The 27413-nt window shown below is 34.7% G+C and overlaps 1 protein-coding gene across 1 annotated transcript; it reads left to right on the forward strand.

The window, feature by feature from the left end:
- LOC149802799 (28 kDa heat- and acid-stable phosphoprotein-like) lies at nucleotides 1-27413 on the forward strand. The gene is made up of 6 exons (XM_089952232.1): nucleotides 1-135; nucleotides 7858-7964; nucleotides 15062-15166; nucleotides 17311-17429; nucleotides 18970-19124; nucleotides 25597-27413. The coding sequence occupies exons 1-6, from the start codon at nucleotides 126-128 to the stop codon at nucleotides 25632-25634; spliced, it is 534 nt and encodes a 177-aa protein (XP_089808358.1). The 5' UTR covers nucleotides 1-125; the 3' UTR covers nucleotides 25635-27413.

Genomic DNA, 27413 nt, shown 5'->3' on the forward strand with positions numbered 1-27413 from the left:
GTTATTTCGTTGAACTGCATGTTGTATTTGCGTGGCGAAAAAATATAGTTACGCCGTTTTTTTCAAGCTGACTCGTGTATAGTAAGATCGTGGTGCAATATTTTAATTATTTTTGAAATTTCATCATGCCTAGAGGTTAGGATAAATTGTTGATTGTCTTCTGCTACGTAAATGTTTAATTGATTTGATTGATTTCGTAACTGAAACGAATGCTAATCATTTATATTTTAACATAGTACGTCCTCACCTAACCAGATCTAGTCCCCCTGTGAAATTCCAAGAGGCCGCTTACTCAGAATATCTTTCAAAAACCTGTTAGGACTTTAAATCTTCCGCTAAATCCAATTTTTGTTTATTTATTCATTACATACACGTACGGAGGAAAACAGCAGCGTCCATGTTAATTGCCTAACCAATCATTCTTTACCGTCCATTTCCAATTTCAGCACTCTACCCCTACCCCTAATACTAATATTAGTATCTCTGCTTAGTGGATGGGGTACTAAAGCGTTCCTATGTGTCATCAGTGGAGCAGTCTGGTGTGATTCACTCTGTGCTTTTTTAGCATGTGAGAAAGTTTAAAGATGGTGCATACGTATCCTGTAGTCCTACAATATAAGACATAGCATATTATTTTTGTTTTAATGCTAGGTCTTCCTACCCAAACAACGGGCTTGTATAGCGTGTTCCAATGTCGGTTGACATCGGAACGAGTAGTCAAAGTTTCAGGAATATCTCACACACTTGGCATCCCATATCAACACTTTTCCACAACTTGATATGTAATTAATATACTTACTGTGCTGGTTTTATCCTGGTAGAATTAAAATTTGACACTAGCAAATGGATACATTTTCATGTTCCGGTGACATACATTTGAATTTGTTGAAATGCTATGGTAGTCGAGGTATGTTGAAGTAGGTTCATGCTGGGGATATGTTTCTTGAACAAAATGAAACGCTGCTTACAGTTCCAATAGGCATAATATATTTATATTCATTTCGTTAAAGATATTTCATCTTACCCGATTTTGGCATCCCTGTCTTTCATTGGTTTCTAGCCAACTGAAATGTAGGCCAGCAAAACTTGAAAACAGGTCCATTTCTTTTCTGAGAATTTGAATTTATTAGAGAAAAGTCATCAGAGTAAGTAAAGTTTGACTAAATCATTATGACTTTACTTTGTAGAAAAGCATCATTATTTTAGTTGCCAGTTTTATGAGATATTCCTGAAAATTTGACTTTTGTTACAATGTTTGTCCATCAAAACATGCTACACATCACCGTTAGTTAGGCAGTAAGACCTTGACACCCAAAACACAAATATCAGCATCGAGGTCTTACATGTAGGACTAACATATCCTTAAACAAATCAAGTTTAATTTGTAATTGCATTTGACATCAGAGGTCTCGCTAGGATTTTAAAACTAGGAGTCCAGGACTCCCATTTTGGTACAAATAGGAGTCCCACCATCAAAAGTTGCAGTCCCTTCTTTCCTACAGAATCAACACAGACGTGAGTGCATCTGTTTTTAGATGGAGAGGTTTTTATAATGTAATCACTCACTATAATATAGCTTGATTACAACAGTTCATTGACAGGATCACAAATTTATGGTTTATTTATTTGTATACATACTTGTTGTAATTTTAGGCAAATAAATAGTATCTGATTTGCAGTTTTTTTCCATATTTTTGCAAATACGTGTCAAGTCAGAAAACAGCTTAGACATTAAAGTGCATCTCACGAATTCCACAACATAGCATTGTCCCATACGTTTTTGACCTACATAATTTGCATTTTAAAGTTGAATCTTTAATAAAATAATACCTAGGCTTTGATTTCAATGATTTGTATATTTTTTCTGAATATATTTGCCCGATGATTTAAGAAAACAGACAATCTAATAAACTGGTACATCCCAGACTTAGCAAAGTCCGCCATTATTTCCCATTAGGCCTACTGGTTCACTTACAGTTTCAAACTAATTTTGTGACGAAATATTGTATAAGAAGCAGTTAATATATATCCAGATCACTGATTCTGATCTTAAAACACAAGTTTGTTTGTTTTATCATCAAAGGATAGCATGCAGGAAATTGATAGTTGCTGCCTTACTCGGAAAAGGCTTAATGGTCAATCAGCTATCAAAACAATGCTTGTGAATGGGCAAGAGTTTGTTTGTCAACGTAATTGATATAAAAACTAGGCCTAGCTACTGATGCCTTGATGAATACATTTCGCTACAACACTAGGACTAACCAGGCTAAGGCGAGGGGCATTTAAAAAAATATGGTATGGTCAGTGAATGTCGTTTTCGCTTTCCTAACAGAAGAAGGCGAAGTTTACATTTTTAGGCGACTTGTCACCCACTTATGAATAGCATTTTGTCTAAGTCTCAACATGTCTTGATTCTGAGGTCACGTGCACTGCTTATTCCGCTAAATTCAGAAATGAACACAATAATGAAAGCTAAAGTTATTTATTTGATGTACTTTTATAAATGACCACATGTACATCTCTGGGTCTTTCTGCCTCTGAATTCAATCACTGTAAATATCAGTACATTTTCTCACCCGGCCGCCAGACAGAGCCTTTGAACTTGCCGCCCAGCTATTGCATCATGTTCTTTTTTATGTACTCTTATAAAATGGCATCATGTATATACATCAAGGGGTCTTTCAGTCACTGAATTCTGTCATTGTAAATATCAGCACAGCTAATTGATCAACACTTTTTCCCATAAAGCAGGTGGCTGGAGCAGGACTGGCAAGTCTTTGAATTTTGCCGCACACCTATTACACGCGTATGGAGGACTCCTGCCTCAGTGATTTTCTGCATCCCAGATCAAAAATTGGCTTCCAAATACGTGTAATTAAGTGTTTCCGAGATCTCTGGACATAGTTTTTTTTACATAAATTTGGTATAAACTATCAACCCCAATCTAACATGGGCAAAATGACAGTTTAACTGGAAATCTGATGAAACTGTTGACCAAGTGTAGAATTTTCATTGCAGAATCATTACATGTCATCTGATTGCAACATGTTTTATGAATTGTAAAAGCTAATAAAATTATCTATAATGGGCATGTTTTCTTTTTATATTTGACGTTATATTAATTGAATTATTACTTTATAATCATGTACAGTGACAGATTTCATGCTTCACTGGAAATGAGCCCTAATCATGTCGTGGTTGCGTGACATCTCTCTTTGTTACAAAATGCAGGTTATTAAAACTTCATGGATATTCATGAACTTTTCAATCCAATGAGAGGAGATGTAAACAATTCAGTCAGCGGTTTTAGCACATTCCAGTGATATTCCTACACAAAGAAATAATCCTGCAAACTTTACAAAGATTTTACCAAAAGTTTTGCAATTTAAATAAATTCATCATATATCATCAGAATCTGCATATTCCAAGCTTTATTTTGCTACCAAATTTATAAATCAGAAACATTTATAAACCAACCGCAGTGAGAATTGAATTTTTGAAAACATTTGAATCTCCCCATTTTGACATTGTCCGACATATTTTAATTTCTAAGAGCTGACAACGATGTTAACTTTAATATCAACTGATGTTCCAAAACTAAACTTATTATTAATTTCGTACAAATTGGTGTGCCAAAAGAACATGCTGAGATGATTTTTTTAAATAGTTTTTATTGTATTAACACTTGTTGTATAGCTTACACAGGATACAGCCGCAAAATGAACATGCAGAGCTTATACTTTCATCCACTATAAATAGGCTGAAGTTGTTGATGCTGTAAATATCTGAACTGACAAACGGTCATCGGTTTTAAAATGTTTTCAGGCTTATATTCATTATGTTATTGCATTTGTTTAAATTTTGTAATGGGACATTATCTGATGAAATGATGAAAAATCGCATTACTATCAGACAAATGCAAAGTTTCGGTATGACAATTTTTTTTTATTTTGACAAGCATAGCAAAGTAACTACATGCACACTTAAAGTGGGTTCTTAAATCCCCAATGCACTGATAACATTTGATAGGATCAATAATGTTTTCAAAATACAAAACCAAAAAATGCAAAGTCTGAAAGTGATAAATTATTTTGTAGGTATATGATATTGAAACATTAGTTCTAAGTGAAAGATGGCAGCATTGCCTGGTCCATTCTGCAATTTAACAGTTTTTCAGTCATATAGCTATGATATCTGCAATGTGGCAGTTTATAATGACGTCTAGCACTGGGGCATCATGCTGCAGACATGTAGCATGCTGTCCCACCCAGGCACATTATCCTGACACCAGGCCGGCCAGTCCTAACACTAACCTCTTAATGCTGAGTGCCAAGTGAGGCAGCTGTAAGTACCATTTTTTATAAGTGTTTGGTGTGACTCAGCCGGGGATCGAATTCATGACCTCCCGCATCTGAGGCAGATACTTTAACCACTAGGCCACTGGCGCGCCAAACGATGCAGCTATTAGTACCATTTGTATAAATCTACAGTATGACTTAGCCAGGGATTGAACCCTTGACTCCCGTATTCGAGGCAGACCCTCTAACCACTAAGCCATTGGAGCGGTCCTCACTTTATCTGTCATGGTGGTCAAAGTATGGTTAGTGTAAACATACCAATGTATTGTACCTTATCTAGGCTTAATAACTTTATCACTAGCCAACCTTGCTGAAAAAGATAAATTTACTTAGTTAGTAGATTTTTACTCATTTCATATTTTTTTGTTGTTGTTGTTCTTTAACAATAGTTTTAATTACTGAACTGTAAAGTATAGGATTACTTCTGTAACCTCAGCCTTGTTGAGACTATGAACTTTCCTACCGCAGCAAATTAATTTATCATTGGATTATAAAGGTGGTTTACTTTAAAAGATGCTATTTAATGGATATGTAAGTTGACCATAAAACATGATAGCTAGCAAGATTTTAAAATTAGTCAGTAGGTGTGTTTCGTGAAGTTTTGAAAAGAATATCTACATACATAAATATATATAATTTTAAAGGTATTGAGTCATTTTCAAAAATGCTTTCCTTTTAAAATTGAGGTTTCTGTTTCCCAGTTGTATGAAACTGATTATTGTGTTAAATAATTAAAAAGCTATATTGATTAACAATAGGCATTTAATTTAGTATTTACACAAGTAAAGTAATGATACAGTACAGTCTCTCATGCAAAAATTGTTATGGAATAAAACATTTTAATTCATCAGCTGATGAAACAAATTTTACCTGGTGCTGCCGTCTCTGTGAGTATCCTACAAGTTCTGACAAGTAGAATCTACTCTGTTAACACCCGTGGTTTTTAAATGCTCACCTTCACATGAATACATTATTTTTTTTGTTTAAAACTAAATATATAACAGTTCCAATGTTGTTACGAAGAAAAACACATCAAGCCAGTGTTACCTTGTGCTGCTATTTCTGTGATTACTGTACATGTTCCAATAAGGGGAAATTACTCTTTACCTATTATACCCTGGGGTCTTAAAGCCACATTTTCTCATGAATACATTTCATTTTTTTAATTAATTATATAATAACATGTAAGAGTGATTTCAAAGAAGTCAAAAGTAATTGTAAAGTCATTGTACATGCTAAATATCAGTGATAAGTCCATATTTCCAAAAGTAGTTGAACTATGTTTAATTCAGTGTTACATGAACCAAATACACAGGGACAAATATTTCACCCAAACAAATGTAAAAACTTTACATCTCCAGAACACAATTCAGTTACTGTTTAAAGTTAATCCGTTTGTGTCACCATTCCTGTAATATTTCAAATTAAGCAAATTCAGAGAAATGCAGTATACTTTGTACTCAGTAAGCCATTCAGCTATGGAAAGCCTGGAAGTGTCATAGTCTTAATCTAACAACCACAGTGATAATGTCTAGAACAACAAAGAATATATCACACTTCTATACAAGGTTATGAACAACTTGGTCATCATCCCTGTGATACACAATCGTTTGCCAGCATCTATATAATCAAAAAGATACAGTCACTTTATGAAAGTTAACATTTAGAGTACAAGCACACGGTCTTTCCACAGACATCAGCACTCTGGAATCAGCTGCCTGCAACAGTGACAACCCTAAGTCTGGATGCCTTCATGTTAACTTCAGCGCTGTACCTTCCGTTAAACTATGAAACTATGTGTAGTTTATTTACTTGTTTGGGTCTTAACTGCATCTGGAACAACTTGCACAACACTGCACACTGTCTTTTCTCACCCTGAAAGGAAGGTCATATACAAGTTGGGTTTTCACTGGAAGATTTCCTTCGATGTCTAGACGATCATAAATGAAAATGGTGTCACATAGACATACATTATGAAAATCTTGTTATTGATATTTCTTCTGAATGGAGGGTCATATCAACATTGGAATTTCACTGAAAGACGTTTTGTGATGTCTGGTTCGTGCAAGTCATCTTGAAATCCATTTTATCGCTATTCCTTCTGAACCAAGGGTCATGTTGATATGGGCTTTTCACCTGGAGACTTCCTGTGATGTCTAGTTGTTCCTAGATGAAAATGGTGCCACTTGGACATCCAGTATGGGCAACACAGTCACAGCACAATAGCCAAGTTGAATTACATCAGTATAGGTTTTTACTAAAAGACTTCTTATGATTGCTGGTTGATACTAAATGCAAATGGTGCTGATCCCACACCCAGGATGGATGCTATGGCAGACATCTTGAAAATCTTGTCATCACTACTACTCATAGATTGAAAGTCATATTGACATGGGGTTTTCACCAGAATGATTATGATACCTAGTTGATTCTAAAAGACATTGGTGCCAAATCTAACCTCAAATATGGCTGCCCTGGCATTACATCTTGTAAATTTTAGTATTGCTATTCCTCCTAAATGAAAAGCCATATAGACATGTGGTTTTCACTGGAAGACTTCTGAAGATGATATGACCACCATGATGTTGGACCTAAATGAAAATGGTGCCAATCTTGCATCCATCATAGCAGCTAATTTGGGACACTATAGCATCAAGTATGTGTGTGTGCGTGTGTGTGTATATATATATATATATATATATATATATATGGAGAGAGAGAAAGATACAAGGCAGTGTTCTTCATCAGGATGACAGTCTGCTTTGAGACTGCTAATGTGGCCGTGAGACAGTCTGCAGTGGACCATGTGTTGGTTTGGTTATTAGATATGTCAGTTTGTATACATGTACTTCCAGAAATATTTCACCTGTTTTGTTTTGCTCTGTCACTATTATAGGTAAATTAAACATAAGGGTGCCATAACTCGCAGCTCACAAAGGATATACCATATATACTTGCTTATAAGTCTATCTTTTTTACTGAAAATTGTATTTGTGCAGAATAGGATTGTATTATAAGCACAACATTCCATAAAAATCTATGAGTAATGTTGGAAACATGGGATGTGATACACAGAAATATATACAGTAAGTGCCAACTATATATGCTGCATGGTATAGACTTTGCACTTGAGGTCCAATCTTTGTAAACTGTGTATTGGATGGTATTCCCAGCTTTTGAAAACTTTTAGCCCTGGTGCTATATTTATCAAACTCCTCAACTTAAATGCACATTCAAAACTTAGTTTTTATTTTATTTACTAGTGTAATATACATGTGAGTTTTTCAGTTGATGAATGTTGTTCAGTTTATGGAGTAATTTTATGAAAATAAAATATGTATGACTGAGTTCTGAGAGTCAACTTTTGAGTTTGAGTATGCACATAAGTTACGGAATTTCATGTGTACATTATTTGAATTATAAGTCATTTTGTATAGATTCATTATTGGCTTTTGATGTTTCACATGGTTTATGTTTAATTTTCTCATCTTCTTAACAGGAGGAGCAAGAGGGAAAACAAATTTCAAAGGTAAGAGAAGGGTTTTTACAAATGAAGAGGATCTTCAAACTCAACTAGAAAAGGAAGAAAGAGAGAGGAAATGGAGGGTATGTGGATTTAGTTATTTCTTGATTTCCATTGATAATATATGATTATGTGTCTACTTAATATGCCCGTTACGATTCTCACAAATATCTTTGGGTTGTAGAGTCCAGTTTGTATCCATGGAGGTCATGGAAGCTGAGTCAGGAGAGCATCAGACTCCTGATCCAAAGGCCATGGGTTTGATACCCACCCAGGCCAGGACATGTCAACTGCTTTTGTGTCCTTGCCTTTTGCTCATTTTTCCTCAGAATGATTTAATATATAACATGTTGAGGGTGCTATTAAGACCAACAAAATGAGAACCAGTTTTTATTCAAATGTGATTTCAGTTGCAACAGTGCATAGACATAAGTGTGTAAGTTTGTAAATGTGATTTGTAGTAGCTAATTAAGGAAATAGTTTCTTCAATTCTGTGCCATTGTATTGAGTTAAAAGTACATGGTTCTCAGTAGATTTAAAAACTGAAGAGTCAGTTGTCCCTTAACCCAAACATGTCATGAGTAAAAATGAAAATCTCAAGAGTAAAAAAACTGAAATCTTGAGAGTCAAGTCTTTTGGATAGTTAATGAGCCCATAGCTTGTTATTGGTAGAAACAAATAATATTTAAGACTACTTGTTTCTTGCTGAATAATAAGAAACACTTGTACAGTATTTTGTAAGAAACATACAATCTGATTTTTGTAAAAAGCATTTCTTTCTAACTATATGTTACTGTGTGTATATTTTGTATATGAAACAAACAGGATTACTTTACAGTGCCCTCACAGTCTTTGAAGGTCTTTGACAGTTTGTGAAAAATGAGGTAGCATTTTCAAGGCCTTGAAAGTTTGGGAAAATCTAGCAGATTACCCTGAGGTCTTTAAAAGTCTTTGAAAATTGAAATGAACCCAAACATTTAAATTTCTTTCCAGCATAATCACAAATAAAATTGTCCGAGGCTGTTAGATTTGGATGTAATAGGGTTTTCCTGGTTTCTTTCTTTTGAAATTAGGAAATTAGTTATAGTTTGAATTTCATCATTAAACAATATTGTATTTTGTGCTCGCTGTTTTCTCATATAAGACCACTTTGATGGTCTAGTTGTTAGAGCGTCCGCCTCGGTTGCGGGAGGTCATGGGTTTGATCCCCAGCCGAGTTATACCAAAGACTTACAAAAATGGTACTAACAGCTGCCTCGCTTGGCACTCAGCATTAAGAGGTTAGTGTTAGGACTGGTCGGCCTGGTGTCAGGATAATGTGACTGGGTGGGACATCATGCTACATGTCTGCGGCATGATGCCCCAGTGCTAGACATTACTATAAACTGCCACATTGCAGACATCGTAGCGATATGACTGAAAAATTGTTAAAGCTACGTTAAAAATCCGAATCACAACACACTTCTCATATAATATAACTTGTATACAAAATGTTAGTGAAAATAGTCTTGGAAATCTATGTTTGTGGTCTTTGAAAGTTTGGAAAAGTCTTTGAATTTATCATTCAGAATTCTGTATGAACCCTGTATTATCCTTTGTTATATTTTCAACTTCACAACATATTCTGTTATCAACTTCTGAATTCGTTTTATATTTAAAAATTTGTCAATACAACCATGAAAGTTATTATTTAAATATCAAGGATGTACATAAAAGAATTGTCAGTTAATTTTTTCCTCCTATTGTTACTTAGACAAACTTGGCTACAATCCCTTCTGCATCAAATTCCTCTACAGATAGACCTTCTTCACATTTCCTGATGAGTTTTGCCAACTTCTTCAGATGATTCTGGCTAGAAAAGCCACGCTTGTAAAAGGAGCCACCTGGATATACTTGGCCAGTATACAATAATCTGAAAACATATCACTATTTTTCAACTAGTTCCTGACACATATTTCAGCGATTGTCCATGGAAGTTCTTGGGCACTACCTTAAACTGAAAAATGTCCTATTTAATTTTGTCAGTGTCCACAAGTACACCATAGTATCCCTTTGTCCCAAGCCATTCACAGATGATATTCAAGTCCTGATGTCAGTGAGATGATATACCAGGGGAGGGTGTAGATATCAGGGATTAAGGATTCAGTTCGCTTTTTGAATATTATCCATGAATGATTCTTCAAGTCTATTTGCAATGTTCTCCTTAAGGTTGTCTATATAGTCGTTTGCAGCATTCTGAAAAATATTCTGTCATGCTTAGTGGCCACCACTGCTTTGTACTGGCTCTCTGCAACCAAATCCTACACATTCTGTAGCTCTTCACCATTGTTAATTTTCAGCTGTTCCAGTATCTCATCAGTACATTTAACCATGACATTCACAGCCTCAGTGTCTAACTCGTATTTCTGAAACACACGACACAACTTGTTCACAGTCTTAAGCACATGTATCAGTAATGCTGTGTGCAAAAAAACATGACTACAGTCTTACTTTCAGAAGTAGTCCTTTGGCCTCTGGACAATTAGCTGCTGATTGGTTTTTGAGTGTGGTGACTAGAGCTGGATATAATTTAAGATTGCTTTCACTGCATTCTTCATTGAAGCCAGCAGGTTCCTTTAGGGAAATCTGTTTTTTCATGTCTATTATGTCTGCAAGAACATATTCCATTTTCCTCTGCTCATACCAGATGGCTGAATTGTGATAATAGCGGTACGCATTCTTCATGTTGGTGTGATACTCTTTGAGTGAATCCACATCTTTGCAAGCTTGGCCAGGACACAAAGCTTGACAATGTTTCATACAATGAATCTGCAAGATTCTGTGATTATGCAATTCCCTATTTTAACACCGACATCATTTTTCTGGCCTGTCATGACAGAATCACCATCACTAGCCATAAATATAATCTTCATCATATCCAAACCTATCTTGGCACACAACCTTTCAATTACACACACATGGGTATCAGCTTTTCCATTCGGAATGGCTACACAAGTAATGAAATGAATGACAGTTTCAGAGGTTCCTCTTTTGAAACATTTAGAGTACACATTCATTCTTCTTGTGGATAGTTATGTCTGTTTGTCTCATCAGTGATGATGCCAACAAAATCACTGTGGCTGACATATTCTAAAATGGAGCCTTGTCTGTCTTCATCTATGAAATTCAGTATTTTGTTTCAGGTACCTTCACCAGTATACAATGTTGATTTGTTCTGTAAGGCTGGAGAACCATTCTATTTCTAAAAGCAGGAAGAAAATTAAATCAGCCTATATCTGAGAAACCTTATAGTTATACCATCATCACAGTCCAAAAATTCTTGTAATTCTATTAAGAAATATGTCCATTTTATTCCATAAATAATAAATTATACCAATGAACCACCATCAGAAACATTTTAACTGTAACGCCTACCAAATTTTTTTCTTTTTAGAGACCAAAGAAAAATGAGCTGTGACTGGTCATATTTTTGTATTCCACATTATTCATTATGTCAAGTAAATCTGAATAAATGTAGGACATAATCAAAGCTGTCCTGAAGACAACTTATAAAACTTTTGGCATGAAACAGAATACTTATGTACTGTACTAAATAATTACCTGCAACTCAATGAAGCCATTCTGAGTGTCAAGAGGTAGACCATTTTTCACCACAAAATAGTGTCCTGAACTTTGCAGTCTTTGACTTTTTACTTTCTATAACAAATTTGTCAACCTGCTCTTCTATCCAGTTAGCTATAGTATGGTGTTTTTCATTGCCCTGCGAGTTTCAACAGCAATCAGATCGTCAGGATATTTTTAATGGTCATTCAGGACACTCTTTTGAACATTGGAACTGCCTTCAGTGTCAAATGCGTCTGATTTTTCACTGTCCTTACACCAGTCACATATCATCACTCCATTTCCATCTCTGTCAACATTTCTAACGCATGGAAATCCACTTTTACACTTGTCCTTAAATTTTCTTACAAATTTGAGAGATTGACTCACTTCCTCCTCAGAGCTCACACTATCCTTCAGTTTCTTAGGAGTCTGAGGGCCAGAAAATTTATCACTGGTGGGTCATTCTGAGACTGAGGCAGACCAGAAAATATTCTTTGTGCCATTGAAAATTAAAAGTTTTTTTATATGCACTGAGTATTATGTCTGTTAAATTTTTCCTGAATGATCCATTAAATAAAATGCTTGAGGTTTTAAACATTTGCTGATTGAGGCAAATTAATCACCAATAAAACACAATCCCGCTCAAAACGGCTTCATGAGAAGCCATGTTTTCCCTGTTTTGTCTGATTATAATTCGAGGTGCTATCAAACAAATGCTGATAATTTATCAGAAATGAATCCAGTAAAGTCTGCCAGATGAATCAAATTAATTGCCAATAAACCAATTCAAGTTGGTCCACTTACCTTTCTTAAACCAATTACCCAAGTGCACATCATTTCACTTGTCATTCTACTGATGAAACAGTTCCATCCTCAATTGACTGGTTCTTTCTGGTTTTTGTAATATATGGATAGAACACAGCAGAATATCATCTTTTCTCCTTCTTTTCTTCTGTCTTGTAATTTTCAAAAGCTGTGGATTTCAACCGTAAAATTGTACATGTGGTAGATGGCTTTTAAAACTGTATCTTTGGTCTCCCGCCAGTAGAACCAAATGTATGTGATGCGGACTGGACCGTGTTTTGACTTGATTATTACATATGCTAATCAGTATACATGTATGTTTGGAATATCCTCACCTATTTTTATTTGATTCCATTGCTAAACAGTTCTAATTCTCATCAAGGCATAGTTTTCTTACTTTGCAGAGAAGTGAAATGTATGCTTGACTATCTGTCATCTTGCAGTTGATCTAAAGAACATAAATTATATTGCTCATGTGGTACTTATACTTCCTAGTTGTGAACAATTCAGATTGCAATATTGCAAATAATTTCACCACACAAAATTCATCATTCGGTCATCTTTATAAAAGAAGTTAGCAGTGCTTTGTTACTCCATGACGAAGCACTCCTGTGAGTAAAGAAACAAGCATGTATTAAGGAGACTACCACTAATTTAGTGGACAGAAGGGAATCTCCATCCTCTTGCTCCAGTCAGTGAATATTCTCAGCAATTAAGTAATCATCTAAGCAATACATATTATTATTAATGTGTAAAATATTGAAATTCTACATTTCCCAGTTTGACTATTATACACATACAAATTCCCAGTTTGTGCTATTAGGGGCTTATTAAAAAAATGTTAGAAAAGTAAAATAGTGCAGAACATTTTCAGTTCTGTATTGCATTGAATTCAGTCTTTTGTTAATTGGATATGTGCGAGGCCCAGAAACCATAAAAAAAAGTAAGAGTCCAGTTGTTGAATTCAAAAGTTTGTATCTTCCATTGTTAGCTTAAATGGAGATAACTTTTAATTGTAAAATTTTAATTATGTAAATTGTTGCATTTAATTTTAATGTTGTCAACATAAGTGGATGTTGAGAGGGTTGGGTGGGTTGGGGCATGGACTGAAAAAAAGCAAATTTATTCATTCAGTTGCATATGAGTTAAATTCTTATATAAGGGGTGACCTCTCATCAGTGAGTAGGATTTGCATTTTCAGAAAATGAAGAATGTAAATTTTCATTAAATGAAACAAAACTAATATGAAATACACTGCATATTGATAACTTGCATTTTTGTTACTTTGTATAATACAATCTATAATGCATTAAGTACATGTAAATAAAAATCGGTGAATTCTGTTATAGGTCCCATGTTAGAAATTCGTGTATTGGACACATCTTATTATAAAATATGTATTAAAAGATGATAGTGCTTGTTTGATCTATACCATATTGCCAAGCAACACATGTGACTAAACAGTTGATTACAATGTCCATTTTTGCCGGTAACATGTGACTATTGTTGTTATTTGCATGCTAATTAAATTGACCTTGATTTTGGTCTGACTGTAGTGTGGCAGCCTATCTAATTATATAACTGAGGATATTAAGGGGATGGAGCTATTCAAAGGAAATGAAAACCTGGTAACAAAATATAAATTCTTGAGAAAAAGCAGTACAAATACTAATGAGAAATGATCACAAAAAAATTTATTGACATTCTGCAAAAAAGTAAACTTTTCTTGTCAAAGTAAATGTGTTGCAATCACCGATCACTTTGGAAAATGTACCAATTGATAAGATTCCATTGCTTTTATTAAAGTTTGAGGATGACTTCTTTTATATATGAAGATTTTGCTGTCTTGCTTTGATGACGGGTGCAAGCGGGGGAAAGTCAGTCTTGGGGAACCAAACAAATGCTGTTTTGTGAATTTGACAGCAACATTATGCCTGGTAGAAACATCAAATAGAAAAGTGGGCTGAAACTGGCAGATTGTTGACATAAATGATTAATAAACAAAGGATAGAAGTTGTGGCCAAGGACTTCAGTCAGCATATACATTTATTTTTTTATGTCACTGTTGAAATAAGCAAATTTGGTAGTTACCAAGCCATTGGGCGGGGACTTTGCTTTTTTTGTCAACATAGGCAGATTGTTGATCATACGTGGTGTTGATATACGAGGGTAGGACTGTACACCCTTGTATCTATCACAGGGATGGAGTCCTTTTAGGACACCCACTATGGTCTGAGATTGTTATGGAGAGGTCACTGTAACTCCATGCCTTATTTCTCACATATCTATGGTAAGATATTATCTGTATCACTTTTCCAGTTAAGATTGATTTCACTGATTGAACTTAAATTTGATATAAACTCACTGTTTTGCCAAAAGTTTGAAACCAGATGTGAGTACAGTCTTGGCTTTGTTTGCACACATGGTATGATCTTAATGATATTCAAAATGGACAAAGAGTGAATTGCGGAACACGTCTTGTTGTAATGTGTATTACTAGGCAATTTACTCTTGTATGAAAAGATCATATGACACACTTATACGTCAAGTTACACTGCAAACATTATTGACTCTGACCTGCTATTACCTAACACATTGGCAGATTAGGGTCTGTGTTGTTTTCTTTTACTACTGATTACTCGAATAAACTTAACCGATTCAGATCTGCCAGTGCATTAGACAGCAGCAGATCTGGCTCTTCACATTTGAACTAGACTTATAGAGGAGTATTATGGTACAGCAAACCACTTAATTTTCATTATTATGTATACAGGAGCAGCGTGGTGAGCTTCCAGACGATGAGGACAAAGAGGGAGAGGGAGCTACTGCTAAGGGGTCAGGGTCAGAGGAATCGGAATCGGATTCAGAAGATGAAGAGGTACATAAAGAAAATTCATGATCAGTAAATGTCAAATTTATTAAGTAAGGCAAGCAATACTGTTTACCATGATATACACCCAACACAATATTCATAGCTCTCTGTAGTGAGAATCGATGCTTTCAGGACTTCAGTTTCAGGTCCTTGGTTCTCAGTTTTAAAATTCGGTCCAGATTTTTCTATGGTCAGGATTCACAATTTTTAAAGAAAGCTGGTGCATAACTTTGATTCCAAAATTCTTCAGAGAGCTATTATTATTTTTAAAGAAAAACACTTTTTGGGATGTTTTGAAGAATAAGGAGAGATTAGAAGATACCTTCATATCAAGTGAAATTGAAATTAAAATTGAAATTTAGGTATCAAGTTGAAAGTTGTTACAATTGCTGTGGCAGTTGCTTAGTGGTTAGTGCAGATGACTCACAATCAGAAGGGTCTGGGTTCGTATCCTGTCCAAATCTGGCCATGTTGTTTAATGTGGTATGTGTCTGGACAAGGCATTTTACTCTCAGTACCTCAGCATTATATAACCTTATGTGTTGATGTGTAGGGCTGTCAAAAATCGCGAAAAACCAACCCGGGTACCCGTTGCGAAATTTAACGGGTACCCTGGTACCCGTTAGCACATGAATGACATGTACAACCCTAGACCAACTAATTGTTACCCCCATTTCTTTAATATTTTATATGGCGATAGAGGCTAACCATGTAATGCACTACTCGGTCTGATGCGTCCACACCGATGTAGCTGCGAATGATCTGACCGCACGCTATTAATTAATAAATTTATTTAGAATGACCTTTGTACACAGATGGTAGGTATAATCCAACTTTTAATGATCACTGTGATCAGCCGCGTTAAATCCTTTAGAACACTCACCTTTTTTTAAGTATAAGTCCTTGTTAGAACAGACCACGTTTATTCATCGGCCTTTGACCGCAGATTTGAAAGCAGCTTTACCACATGTCAAGAGTAATGCGTTAAAACCGTCTTTGTGTGTGTGTGTGTGTGTGTGTGTGTACGAAGATTTCAAGGTGTCTGGGTGATAATTGTTCATAATATAAATTGTGGGATTTCTTCGACATGTGTGTTCGGAAATCAAAGGTATCCCTGTGCATTTCATTAAAAGAGCACGCAATGTACCGATCATTTAGCACCCACAATCAATAGTTATCGTCTACAAAGAGGTTTATTACCTGTAGAACAATGCTATGTTTTAACCTTGATATATAATGCCTCGGGGATAACGGTTTGTCCTGTTGCACAATGCCAATGAATTTTATTAATCCAAACTGACTCTCTGATGTATTATTTATTTATATTAATCAGGGATCTGGTTTCTAATTAAAGCCATAGCTGTCACACCTGTTTGAAGTGGTTGGCGAGTGTGGCGATTTTTTTTTTACGGGTACCCGCGTTTACGTTTCAATACCCGGGTTTTTCAATATGGTCGGGTACCCGAGTACCCGTTGACAGCCCTATTGATGTGCCATCAAACACCAATCAGTCGATAAAGAAAATGTAAGCCAGAACCTGTCCTTCAACTGTTGTAATCCAAGGGCTGTACAAAAACTACCTACCCAGGCCAGCTGTTTTGGTAATATTGGGAATGGCACTTAGCTTCTATTTCCTCGGTTGTTTGAGTAAAACCTTACATGGGGACTCAGGGAAGGCACTTGCAGTGTAGAGTAGTCAACTGTTGATCCAAGTTAGAATTTATATTTTAAAACATCATCTGATTTCAGAATAATTAGAGTTCTCAGGCAGGAAGGTAGCCATACATACGTATATATATATATATATATAGATATATATATATATATATATATATATATATATATATATATATATATATATATATATATATATATAAATATAACTTCCCTGGGTACCATGTATGTTTACATGGATCAGCTCTTAGCACGATTTAGATGTTAATGTGATAATAATAGTGCTGTTGAATTAAACCAACCAACTATACATACATATTCATTAAATGACTTCATCAAGAACAGTTTTAGGAAAAGCAAACTTCAGAAAAAAAATACTTTAAATATTTTCTGTTTGTAAATTTATCTCATTATTGCATATATAATGTATTTTTTTAAAATATGTTTTTAATTTTTATTTTTGCTATATTTTTTAGAGCAAACATAAAGGAGTTGAGCACCTTATTGAAATAGAGAATCCAAACCGAGCCGCAAAGAAAAATAAAAAAGTGACAGAGATAGAGGGGACCGAAGCTGTTTTAACACGGAGAGAAAGGTGTTTTCTTTTTGTTTTCAAACTTTTGATCATTTATATTTTGGTGAAAGCTTAACTGTGTAGTATTACTATTCATATTTAATAATGATTTGTAACTTTTCAATAGCGTACACATACAATATTGAACCGCTTCGGTGGCCTAGTGGTTAAAGTGTCTGCGTCAGATGTGGGAGGTCATGGGTTTGATCCTTGACTGAGTCATACCAAAGACTTATTTTAAAAAAATGGTAATTACAGCTGCCTCACTTGGCGCTCAGCATTAAGAGGTTAGTGTTAGGACTGGTAGGCTTGGTGTCAAGATAATGTGACTGGGCGGGACATCATACTAAATGTCTGTGGCTTGATGCACCACTGCTAGGCATCACTATAACCTGCCACACTGCATATATCATGGTGATATGACTGAAAAATTGTTAAAGCTACGTTAACAATATAAATAACTCACACACAAACAGACAAACAATATAGAAAAAGATAACCTGGAGCTTTCATCCTCACGTTAAAGACTTCATCGGCAGACTGATTTAATCTCTACTGACAGTTAACATCGCTTGATGGAATGGTGAGCGATGTTAACAAATTGTCCCAGATCATTTGATCATTTATATTATCAGTGCTTTTTTTTTTTAAAAAATCATCATGTCTTTTAAGTCATCTAAAAACTTTTTCATTTCAAACAAAAGCGTATCATTCTTGATTATTCAGTTTAAGTTTTATTATATTATTTAGTACAATTAAAGATGTTTGCAAGCTATTGTCAATATCTTTACACACAGTAAGACTTATCTCACAAACATTGCACAATACTTGTAACATAACGTATCTACTGGCTTTCGATGGTGTAATTATGCCATCCACAATGTATGCAGTCTACATTGATTTTCATCTGATTTGTTGGCACTAGAAAGCAAAATATATGCAGATTTCTAACTTTACAGACCTCCAGACCATCCATTATGAAGACATAATTTTTGTGTTGAGATTTTAAACGTCATTTTGGGGTGTGGTTTGAACGATTGCAAAGAAAGTTTTTTTTCTTCTTTAAATTTGCCAAGCAAATATGCAGATTATTTGTACATTTTAGTATTTTGTTCATCTTACAAGCTGAGTTTTGTGAAAAGTATATTGGATTGACTGTCATCGAACTGCATGATGCTGAATAATGTTTAATAATTGAATAATTAACTTGCCATAACAAATATCATATAACTCCATATAATAAATACCCACAAAGGACCCCATTGAGGACATAAAGAGAATACTTCATTACACCAAATCTCATATTATAATGATTGGTATGGACCCAAATTGTTTGTTCAGGTGAGGGACTACTCATATATGTAGACATTAAACATTTCAGCTAATTAGATAATTTCAGCTTTGGTTGAGAAAAATTTAGAATTTGCAAAAATATAGTACAAAATAATGAGGATTTGGGCCATTGTGTCTGAGTTTTCAGATATTCCTCAAATCACCTGGATGACAGTACTAAATATTATTTGTTTAAATAATATTGACAGTCTCTGATGAAATATTTCAGGGAAGAACTGGAAAAGCAACAAGCTAAACAGCGATATCAGCAGTTGCATCTTCAAGGAAAAACAGATGAAGCGCAGGCAGATTTGGCCAGGCTTGCAATAATACGCAAACAAAGGGAAGATGCTGCCAAGAAAAGGGATGAGGAAAAGAGAAAAGGTTGGTATATGTTTAAAGATGGAATATATATATATGAGAGATATTTCTCAGTTGGTCTTTTACTTTACACTGGAAAGTGTTTGTTTGTGACCAGTTTGGAGTTGCATTTTAATTTTTATTCAAATTATTTGGATTCAAAAAGATTAATTCTTTTTTCTGGAAATATTTGAGTTCTCATAAAGACTTCTTGGACAAAGACATTTCTTGAAATGTTATTCTGAATTCAAACACTGGAATATTGTATTCTGTGGTTCACAAAGAACTGTAAAGACATCAGTGCTATACTGATTATAGTATATGTCATCACCTTCCATTTTGGATTTTTCAATAGGACTCGAACTTGAACTTCTGGGATTTCTAAAATTTAATTCATGGATTATTTTTGGATTATTTCTGGATTTGATTTCTTAAAACCATAAGTTTCTATTTTTTGCTTTTTAGTGTTTTTGCAGGAAAATAAATTATTTTTTAAGTTTTTCAAAGCTTGCTGTTTTCACTTTTTCTTAGTTACTGTTTATTAGAACCTAAAAGCGTAACATAAGAAATTGGGGATTCATCCAGGATATTTTAATTTTGGCTAAAATATTTCAGAAAACTTTATTTTCTTGAAATTTGAATTCCTCTTGTTTTTTAAATCTTTTAAAAATCCCAAGTATTCTTTTCCATTTTTGAAATCTTTTGTGAAATCGGCAAACTTTTTCTAAAATATCATGAAAAGTAAAGAATTTTTTTGAATATTACTCAGAAGGGGTTTTGAATTTGAAAATGGAAGTACAGCTAAAAAAGTTTGAATTAGAGATGAGACAGATTCAGTTTCAGATAGAAAAGATACAAATGGAAAGAGAGATGGAAGTAAGATAAATGCAGTATCAGAAAGAGAAAGATGAAAGAAAAATGGTTTCAGAAAGAGATGGAAGTAAGTCAAATGCAGTTGCTAAAAGAGAGTGAAGAGCAAGAAAAACAATGGCAAATGCAAAGAGAGATGGGTGAAAGGGAATTTCAAATTCAGTTAAAAGAATTGGAGCCGGCAAAAAGAAAACACTCCCCTACTTTTGATGTTTTAAGAAATATCAAGTTAGTACCTCCTTTTCTGGAAGAAGTAGACAGATATTTTCTTCGTTTCGAAAGAATTGCTAAGAGTTTTAAGTGGCCAAGATAGTACTGGACTCTGTTGCTACAATGTGTACTCACTGGTAAAGCTAGTGATATTTACAATTCATTGACACTAGAACAGAATGCTGACATTGATGTAGTTAAGGACTATATCTTGATTGGTTGTGAATTAGTCCCTGAGGCTTATCGGCAAAAGTTCAGAAACTATGAAAAAAAAGCTGGACAAACTCATGTCGAATTTGCTGGAGAAGAAGAGCAGTTATTTGATAGATGGTGCTTAGCCAAGAAAGTTGAACAAGATTATGTAAGTCTCAAACCACTTGTATTACTTGAAGAGTTCATGAACTATGTCCATAGTGACATTAAGACTCTTGAAGAGCATAAAATCAACCTTGAAAAATGCTGCTCATACTGCTGATGAGTATTCTTTAAGTCACAAGGTTCCTTTTGTAAATAAGACTTGCACTCAGCAGTCTTCTGGCAGAAAATTATTTCAGCCTAATACAAGCCCTTCTGAATATCAAACTGGCACAACTTATAAAAATCAACCTTCAGATAAGTTTGACCAAAGATCCTTGTCTCTTCCTATGTGCACTCATTGCAAGAAGAATTGACACACTATTTCTCGTTGCTACAGATTGAAAAATTGATATTAGAATCAAGGCAGACCTATTCCAAATGCTCTTATTTCTAAGAGGTCATGGTCATGTAATGAAAGCAATACATTTATTGGATCTAATAAACCCCAGTCTGGTTTTGTTATGGAGAATTATGAACCATTCATATTGAAGGGTTCTGTATCACTCTTGGGTGATTTGGCCAATCCTATCCCTATCAAAATTTTAAGAGACACAGGAGATTCTCAGAGTCTTTTATTGTCAGGTATTTTGTCCTTTTCTGAGAAGTCTTCTAATAAGAGTGTTCTTATTCAGGGAGTGGAGTGTGGCTTTGTTAATGTTCCTCTCCATTGTGTAAATTTGTCATCAATCTTAGTCTCAGGACCCATGAGTTGGCAGAATGTCTGTTTTACCCATTGAGGGCATTTGTTTATTACTAGGCAACAACCTAGCTGGAGACAAGGTTGTGGTTAATCCACTTGTAACTGGCAAGCCTTGTTTAGGTCAGAAAGTCGATCCAGTTGAAAAAGAATTCCCTGATTTATTCCCAGCTTGTGCATTTACCAGAGCTATAGCAAAGAAAGCTTTTGAGAACGATGTTGATAAGGAAAGTCTAACTTTAGTGGACACATGTATTGGGCAGGCTTTTGAAGAGGTCACTTTCACTCCTTCTTTGGATCAATCAGAAGGTATTGATCACAGTGATCCTCTTTTAACGACTCATTCTCTTTATTCTAATCAAGGTTATAAACAACAATCACTTGTTGTCGAACAGGAAGAAGATCCTGAGATCTCCTGTTTGTTTCAAAAGGCCATTAGTGAAACTGAAGCTACTGAAGTTCCTGTCTGTTATTTCATTAAACGTGGAATTCTAATGAGAAAATGGAGACCTTCCAAGGTACCTGCTGATGACGAATGGTCAGTGAACTATCAAATTGTAGTTCCGAAACCTTGCAGACAGGAAATACTTAGTCTGGCCCATGAAACTCCATTGGCTGGTCATTTAGGGATCAATACAACTTATCACAAGATCTTAACTCACTTGTATTGGCCAAAAATCGAAAATGTTGTCGGTAAATATTATAGAGTTTGTCATATTTGTCAAATGGTAGAAAATCAGAAAATATCTAAGGCTCATCTGCAGCCTATTCCTGCATTTGACAATACATTTAGTAGAGTTATGGTAGATTGTGTTGGTCCCTTACCTAAGACCAAGGCAGGTAGCCAATACCTGTTGACCATTATGTGTGCGTCATCATGGTTTCCAGAGGCAATTCCTTTGGGGAATATTAAATCTACAACAGTAGTAAAAGCTTTGATAAAGATTTTTTCTCAGTTTTTGTCTTCCCAAATTTGTCCAGTCTGGTCATGGGTCAAATGTTAGGTCTGGAAATTTCCTTCCTATTATGCTTGAATTTGGCATTGAGCAGTTCAAGTTAAAAGTGAAATTGTGGTTTGACAGAACTACAATGGAGAGAATGTTTGAGTCTGGTAATAGAGTTCTGTCTCTCTTGTTCATTCTTCAAAATTTTCTTCAGATTAGATATTATGGCCCTCGCAGAGTTAAGAAGAAAATGAATGAGTTAAATTGTAATATTAGTGCCCCTGGGATCTAAATAAATTAGAAGAGTACCAGTATATTGAAAGAGATCGCCAGTTTAAACATAAAATCAGTTTAGTTGTACCTGCCCCACTAAGTTAAGATTTTAGTGAAGGAATATCATCAGATTCTACTGATATTGGAATTCAGACTGTATGAAAGATTTGGACCAGAAACTTTGACATTTGCAAGAGCAAGAAAGAAATGAACTTAAACAGTTATTATCTGAATATGAGCACTTATTTCCAGATGTTCCTACATCATAAAAAAAAAACTTTTCCATGACGTTGAAATTGTAAGTTCCAAACCTGTGAAACAAAACCTGTACAGGATGAACCCTTTCAAACAGGAATACTTGAAAAAGGAAATTCAATATTTGCAGGAGAATGATTTTATATAGTTCAGTAAAAGTGACTGAGTTCACCATGCATACTTGTTCCAAAACCAGATTAAACTCTGTATGTGCACTGACTATAGAAAGGTGAATATTGTGACAAAAACAGATTCATTTCTGTTACCAAGAATCGATGACTGTATTGATTAGATCATCACCAAATTTGACCTTCTGAAAGTGATGTCATCATCTACAACGACACCTGGAAAGAACATTTAGCAACAATTCGAACATTCTTTGACAGACTCACAGATGCAAGTTTGACAATTAATCTATCCAAAAGTGAGTTCTGCCATGTTAGTGTAACTTTTCTAGGACATATCGTGGGACATGGACAAGTTTAACTAATATTTGCCAATGTCAAGGCTATCTCTGAATTCCCTGTGCCTGTTAATGAAAAGCAACTGATGCGAGTTTTAGGTATGGCTCGATACTATTAGACAGTTTGTTCCAATTTTTCTATAATTGCTGAACCCCTTACAAGTTTATTAAGTAAGAAAAACAAGTTCCTTTGGACTGAAAAATGTCAGGAGGCTTTTGACAAGTTAAAAGCCATACTTACAAGTGCACCAGGAAAACTTCAGGAATAAGAAAAATAAAGTCTTGATTGTGAGGTGTGTAGTTTATGCAGATAAAATGAATGTAAATAACTGATTGGAATTTTAATTTCTTTAAATAAATTACTAGAATTTCAGAAGATATAGCCATATTCAGCCATTTTGTTGTACAGTTGTTGCACATGTTACTTCGGCCCATGCAGGTTTCTGTTAGCACCTTGTCCAGTCAACTACTTGTATCCCTCCTGCTCTTGTTAGTGATCTGTTCTCTTCATGGTTCCCAAAACGACGGATTTTTAAATTTAATTTATAAATTGTCTTAGCCTTTAGTGTCAGTCAAAGTAAGCTTGAAAAGCAGTGATCAGCATCGTCTTCAAGATATCTTTTTTAAAAAGTCACATTAGAATCAACGAACAATTCTTGTTCACTTAGCTTTATGAGGAAAGCATGTGCTGAATTCATGCATGCCAAGTAGAAGACAAATAAGGGGAAGTAATAAAAGACACTTATTATGCCTACATGTCATCGATGGCTAAATTCACAGACCTGCCAACCCTTAGCCGTTAGTCTTACGAAAATGACCCATAAAATACTGACTTAAGAATAAAAGCAAAAACTATGGGAAAATGATTGTTGACAAAAATCGGATAATTGGTTCATCCAGGTTTCATATTAGATGTAATGGAATTTGTCAGGGAACCAGACTACTTTACCTCAGACACTTTAAACTGCACATACTTTTTTCATGTAAAGCATTTGATACTCGTTCTTGATAAGTCTTTTGATTTTCATCTGCAATGGCATGCATGAAACAAACTGCCCGAAAATCCACAGGATTTTAACACAGGACTGGAATAACAAATTACAGGTTTCTTATTTTTGTGCAGTTGTGGTAATTAATGAAGGATAAAATTACATATAAATCCAGAATAATTAAAAAATTATAAATCTACCAGAACAAATGAACTATACTCACGTGCTGCACGAGAAAGTCAGGAATGGCACACATCAGAATACTCTAGGAATTGGAGAAACATTTTGACACAGATTTGGGGAGCATTTCTAGAATGTTGTTAGAAAAAAGGAACACATTAAATTGATATGAAGGTTTTACCTGTAGAAAAGAGACCATCAGTGACAATGGTTTTGGTTGGTTTGGGAGTAAGTAACCCAGATTTCATTAAACAAGCTTAAGCACTGACCAGAAGGGGAGACAGGGCCTACATTCTAAGACCAAATGGGAACTCAACATTAGTACCCTATGGGAATATAGAAATAGGATGGCAGATTGTTAGTATCAAAGAACCATCATCAATTCTGCAGAAAATTAAAAAAAGAACAGGAGAACACTGTATAACAGACATACTTCTAAATTACTGAGATATCCTAATGTGTTGCTGTAATACGTATGTAAACTTGACACCACTTTCATACTAAACTGCATAACTGAGCATCAGAAAATATAACCACAGATAGTTTTCATTTTTTTAAAGTGAAAACTATATCCTTATGTCTGCATATGTTACAGTACAAGTTCTGTGTTTAACTGTTTTTGATTATCAATTAAAATTCCATAAATTTTGGAGTTACATCTCTTTGACTACATGTATTCAAGAGTTCATCCTTTTTATTTGTTCACTTGATTTAGAAATATTAAAACTAGACATTGCAAATATTTGACACAGATGACACAATTATTACTGAAATGGACTGTTCTAGAAACCAGAAAAGGACAGTGAACAGTATGTATGTTGCTTACATCAAGAGCTTCCAATGGCTTTTATTTGCCAATAAGTCGACAATGTTAGGGAGCTCCTTAGTGATAGTCAGATTAGAAATTACAAAAATGTGAATGAAATGACTAATTTTCAAAGCATATTTTATATCCTTGATGCTTTTCATTTTTAAAATCGGTAGTGAGTATAAATCAAATGTGATGGTATACAAATACTAGAAGGTTAACCAGTAGAACAAACATAACTGATCTTTGTTCTGGCTCACTATGCGATTGTTGTTGTTTGCGCTTGGACTGGACTTGTAAGCAAGTATATACAGTCTATTGGATTTTGACCTTTATGTATTGTATCGAATGATTAAATCCACAAAACTTTACACACATCAAATTAAACATGAATGAATAGTTACTCCTTACTTTAACTGAACAGTAATTTAATTTGATTTTCATTTACAGCGGATGAAGCAGCTGCAAAGACAAAGGGCCAGTCTTGATAGCATGAGGAATCCAATTAATAACCTGCTGCACCATAAATGGCTTGATCACTGAAGGACTTGTCCAAAAGCATTTTGTTACCGTGCTCTTAAATTCATCAAGGAACTGGACTCAGGACTGATTGCCATGGTTACTAGGATAATGCAAATTTGACATTCTTTGTTCTGTTTTTTTTTTCACCATTAGCCATAATGGTACTTTTACGTACTTGTACACAGGTCAGATGTTACATGAATACATAAATACCAGAATGAATACGTAAATACAGGAAGTCTTTTGTTAGGTTCGGGTCATTTCAGTCTATATGTTGGTAGCAAATAAGAAAAAATGTACCGTAATGCTTCGTGACACTGTAAGGAATTTGTTCTTAAGGCCTATCATGTCCATAGAAAAGATGAGATGTTGTTGACTGTCACATCAAATAATGAAAATGAATTGTGAATATGAATAGTAAGGTGTTTATTTTCTCAATGCAATCTTAATCTTATTGTCAGATAAACAGAAAACTCTAAAGACTGAAACCTCTGTAGGCCAAAGTCGTTTTGAGCTAGAGTCATGTTTCTGGTTCCAAATTTGTTCTTTATTAATTGCAATAAAACTGAACTTGGTAAACTGAAACCTCTCTATTCAGAAAACTGAACTCGGTAAAGTGGAACCTCTCTATTATGAAAACTGAACTCAGTAAACTGAAACCTGTCTATTCTGAAAACTGAACTCGGTAAACTGTAACCTCTCTATTCTGAAAACTGAACTCGGTGAAGCAAAACCTCTCTCTTCTGAAAACTGAACTCGATAAACTGAAACCTCTATTCTGAAAACTGAACTCGATAAAGTGAAACGTCTCTATTCTGAAAACTGAACTCAGTAAACTGAAACCTCTCTATTCTGAAAACTAAACTCAGTAAACTAAAACCTCTAATCTGAAAACTGAACTCGGTAAGGTGAAACCTGTCTATTCTGAAAACTGAACTCAGTAAACTGAAACCTCTCGGTTTTGAAAACTGAACTCAGTAAACTGAAACCTCTCTATTCTGAAAACTGAAAGAAATTTTTGGACCCTTGTGTAAATTTTACATACAAATTGACCTTAAACTGAAACTTAATGTGACCTACAAATTGTCTTTAAAGAGCCTATGGCTATGCAGAGTACAAGAAAAGACAGAATAGGAAATGAAATCATTATTATAACAGTTATAAATTCTGAACATTGACTCTTGATATTTTGTTAATACATATCAACAATTACCTGGTCACATCTCTTTGTTGAAAACTGAAAATCTCAGTTAACCAAAAATGACACAAAACCAAAATTTTTGTTTGTTCCTAGGGTATTTCAAACTTGTGAAGTTTCACTGTATATCAAGGAATTGTGCATCAAACACCTTTGGAAGCAATTAAACTTTGCAGAAATATGAAACATGAATCTTAATTAGATCTGTTGGAAGATCTTTCTTAATCTTCCTAAAGTTGCACAGATAAAGTTCCGTGACATTTTTGTGGACTTAACAGGGTCCCTATCATCATGGTCTGTGCTGTCTTCCCTTTTGGATAAAATATTCCTGCCTTAGTAGATAACAGTCTGACCGTTTTAAAGATCATGATGGAATCACGAGTCTAACGGCCATTCTTTTCCATCATAATTGCATAATGTGGCAACTTTGTTATTGTATTTGAAATTCCAATACTTTTAGTAGATGCATATGATTATGTCAACTTGCAGTATGTACTACATTCTTCTGTCATTACACTTCCATAAAATTATAAATCATGCATAGAAA

The sequence above is a fragment of the Sinohyriopsis cumingii genome, chromosome 3, assembly GCF_028554795.1.
Source record: "Sinohyriopsis cumingii isolate HCF-2022 chromosome 3, ASM2855479v2, whole genome shotgun sequence".
NCBI classification, from domain to species: Eukaryota; Metazoa; Mollusca; class Bivalvia; order Unionida; family Unionidae; genus Sinohyriopsis; species Sinohyriopsis cumingii.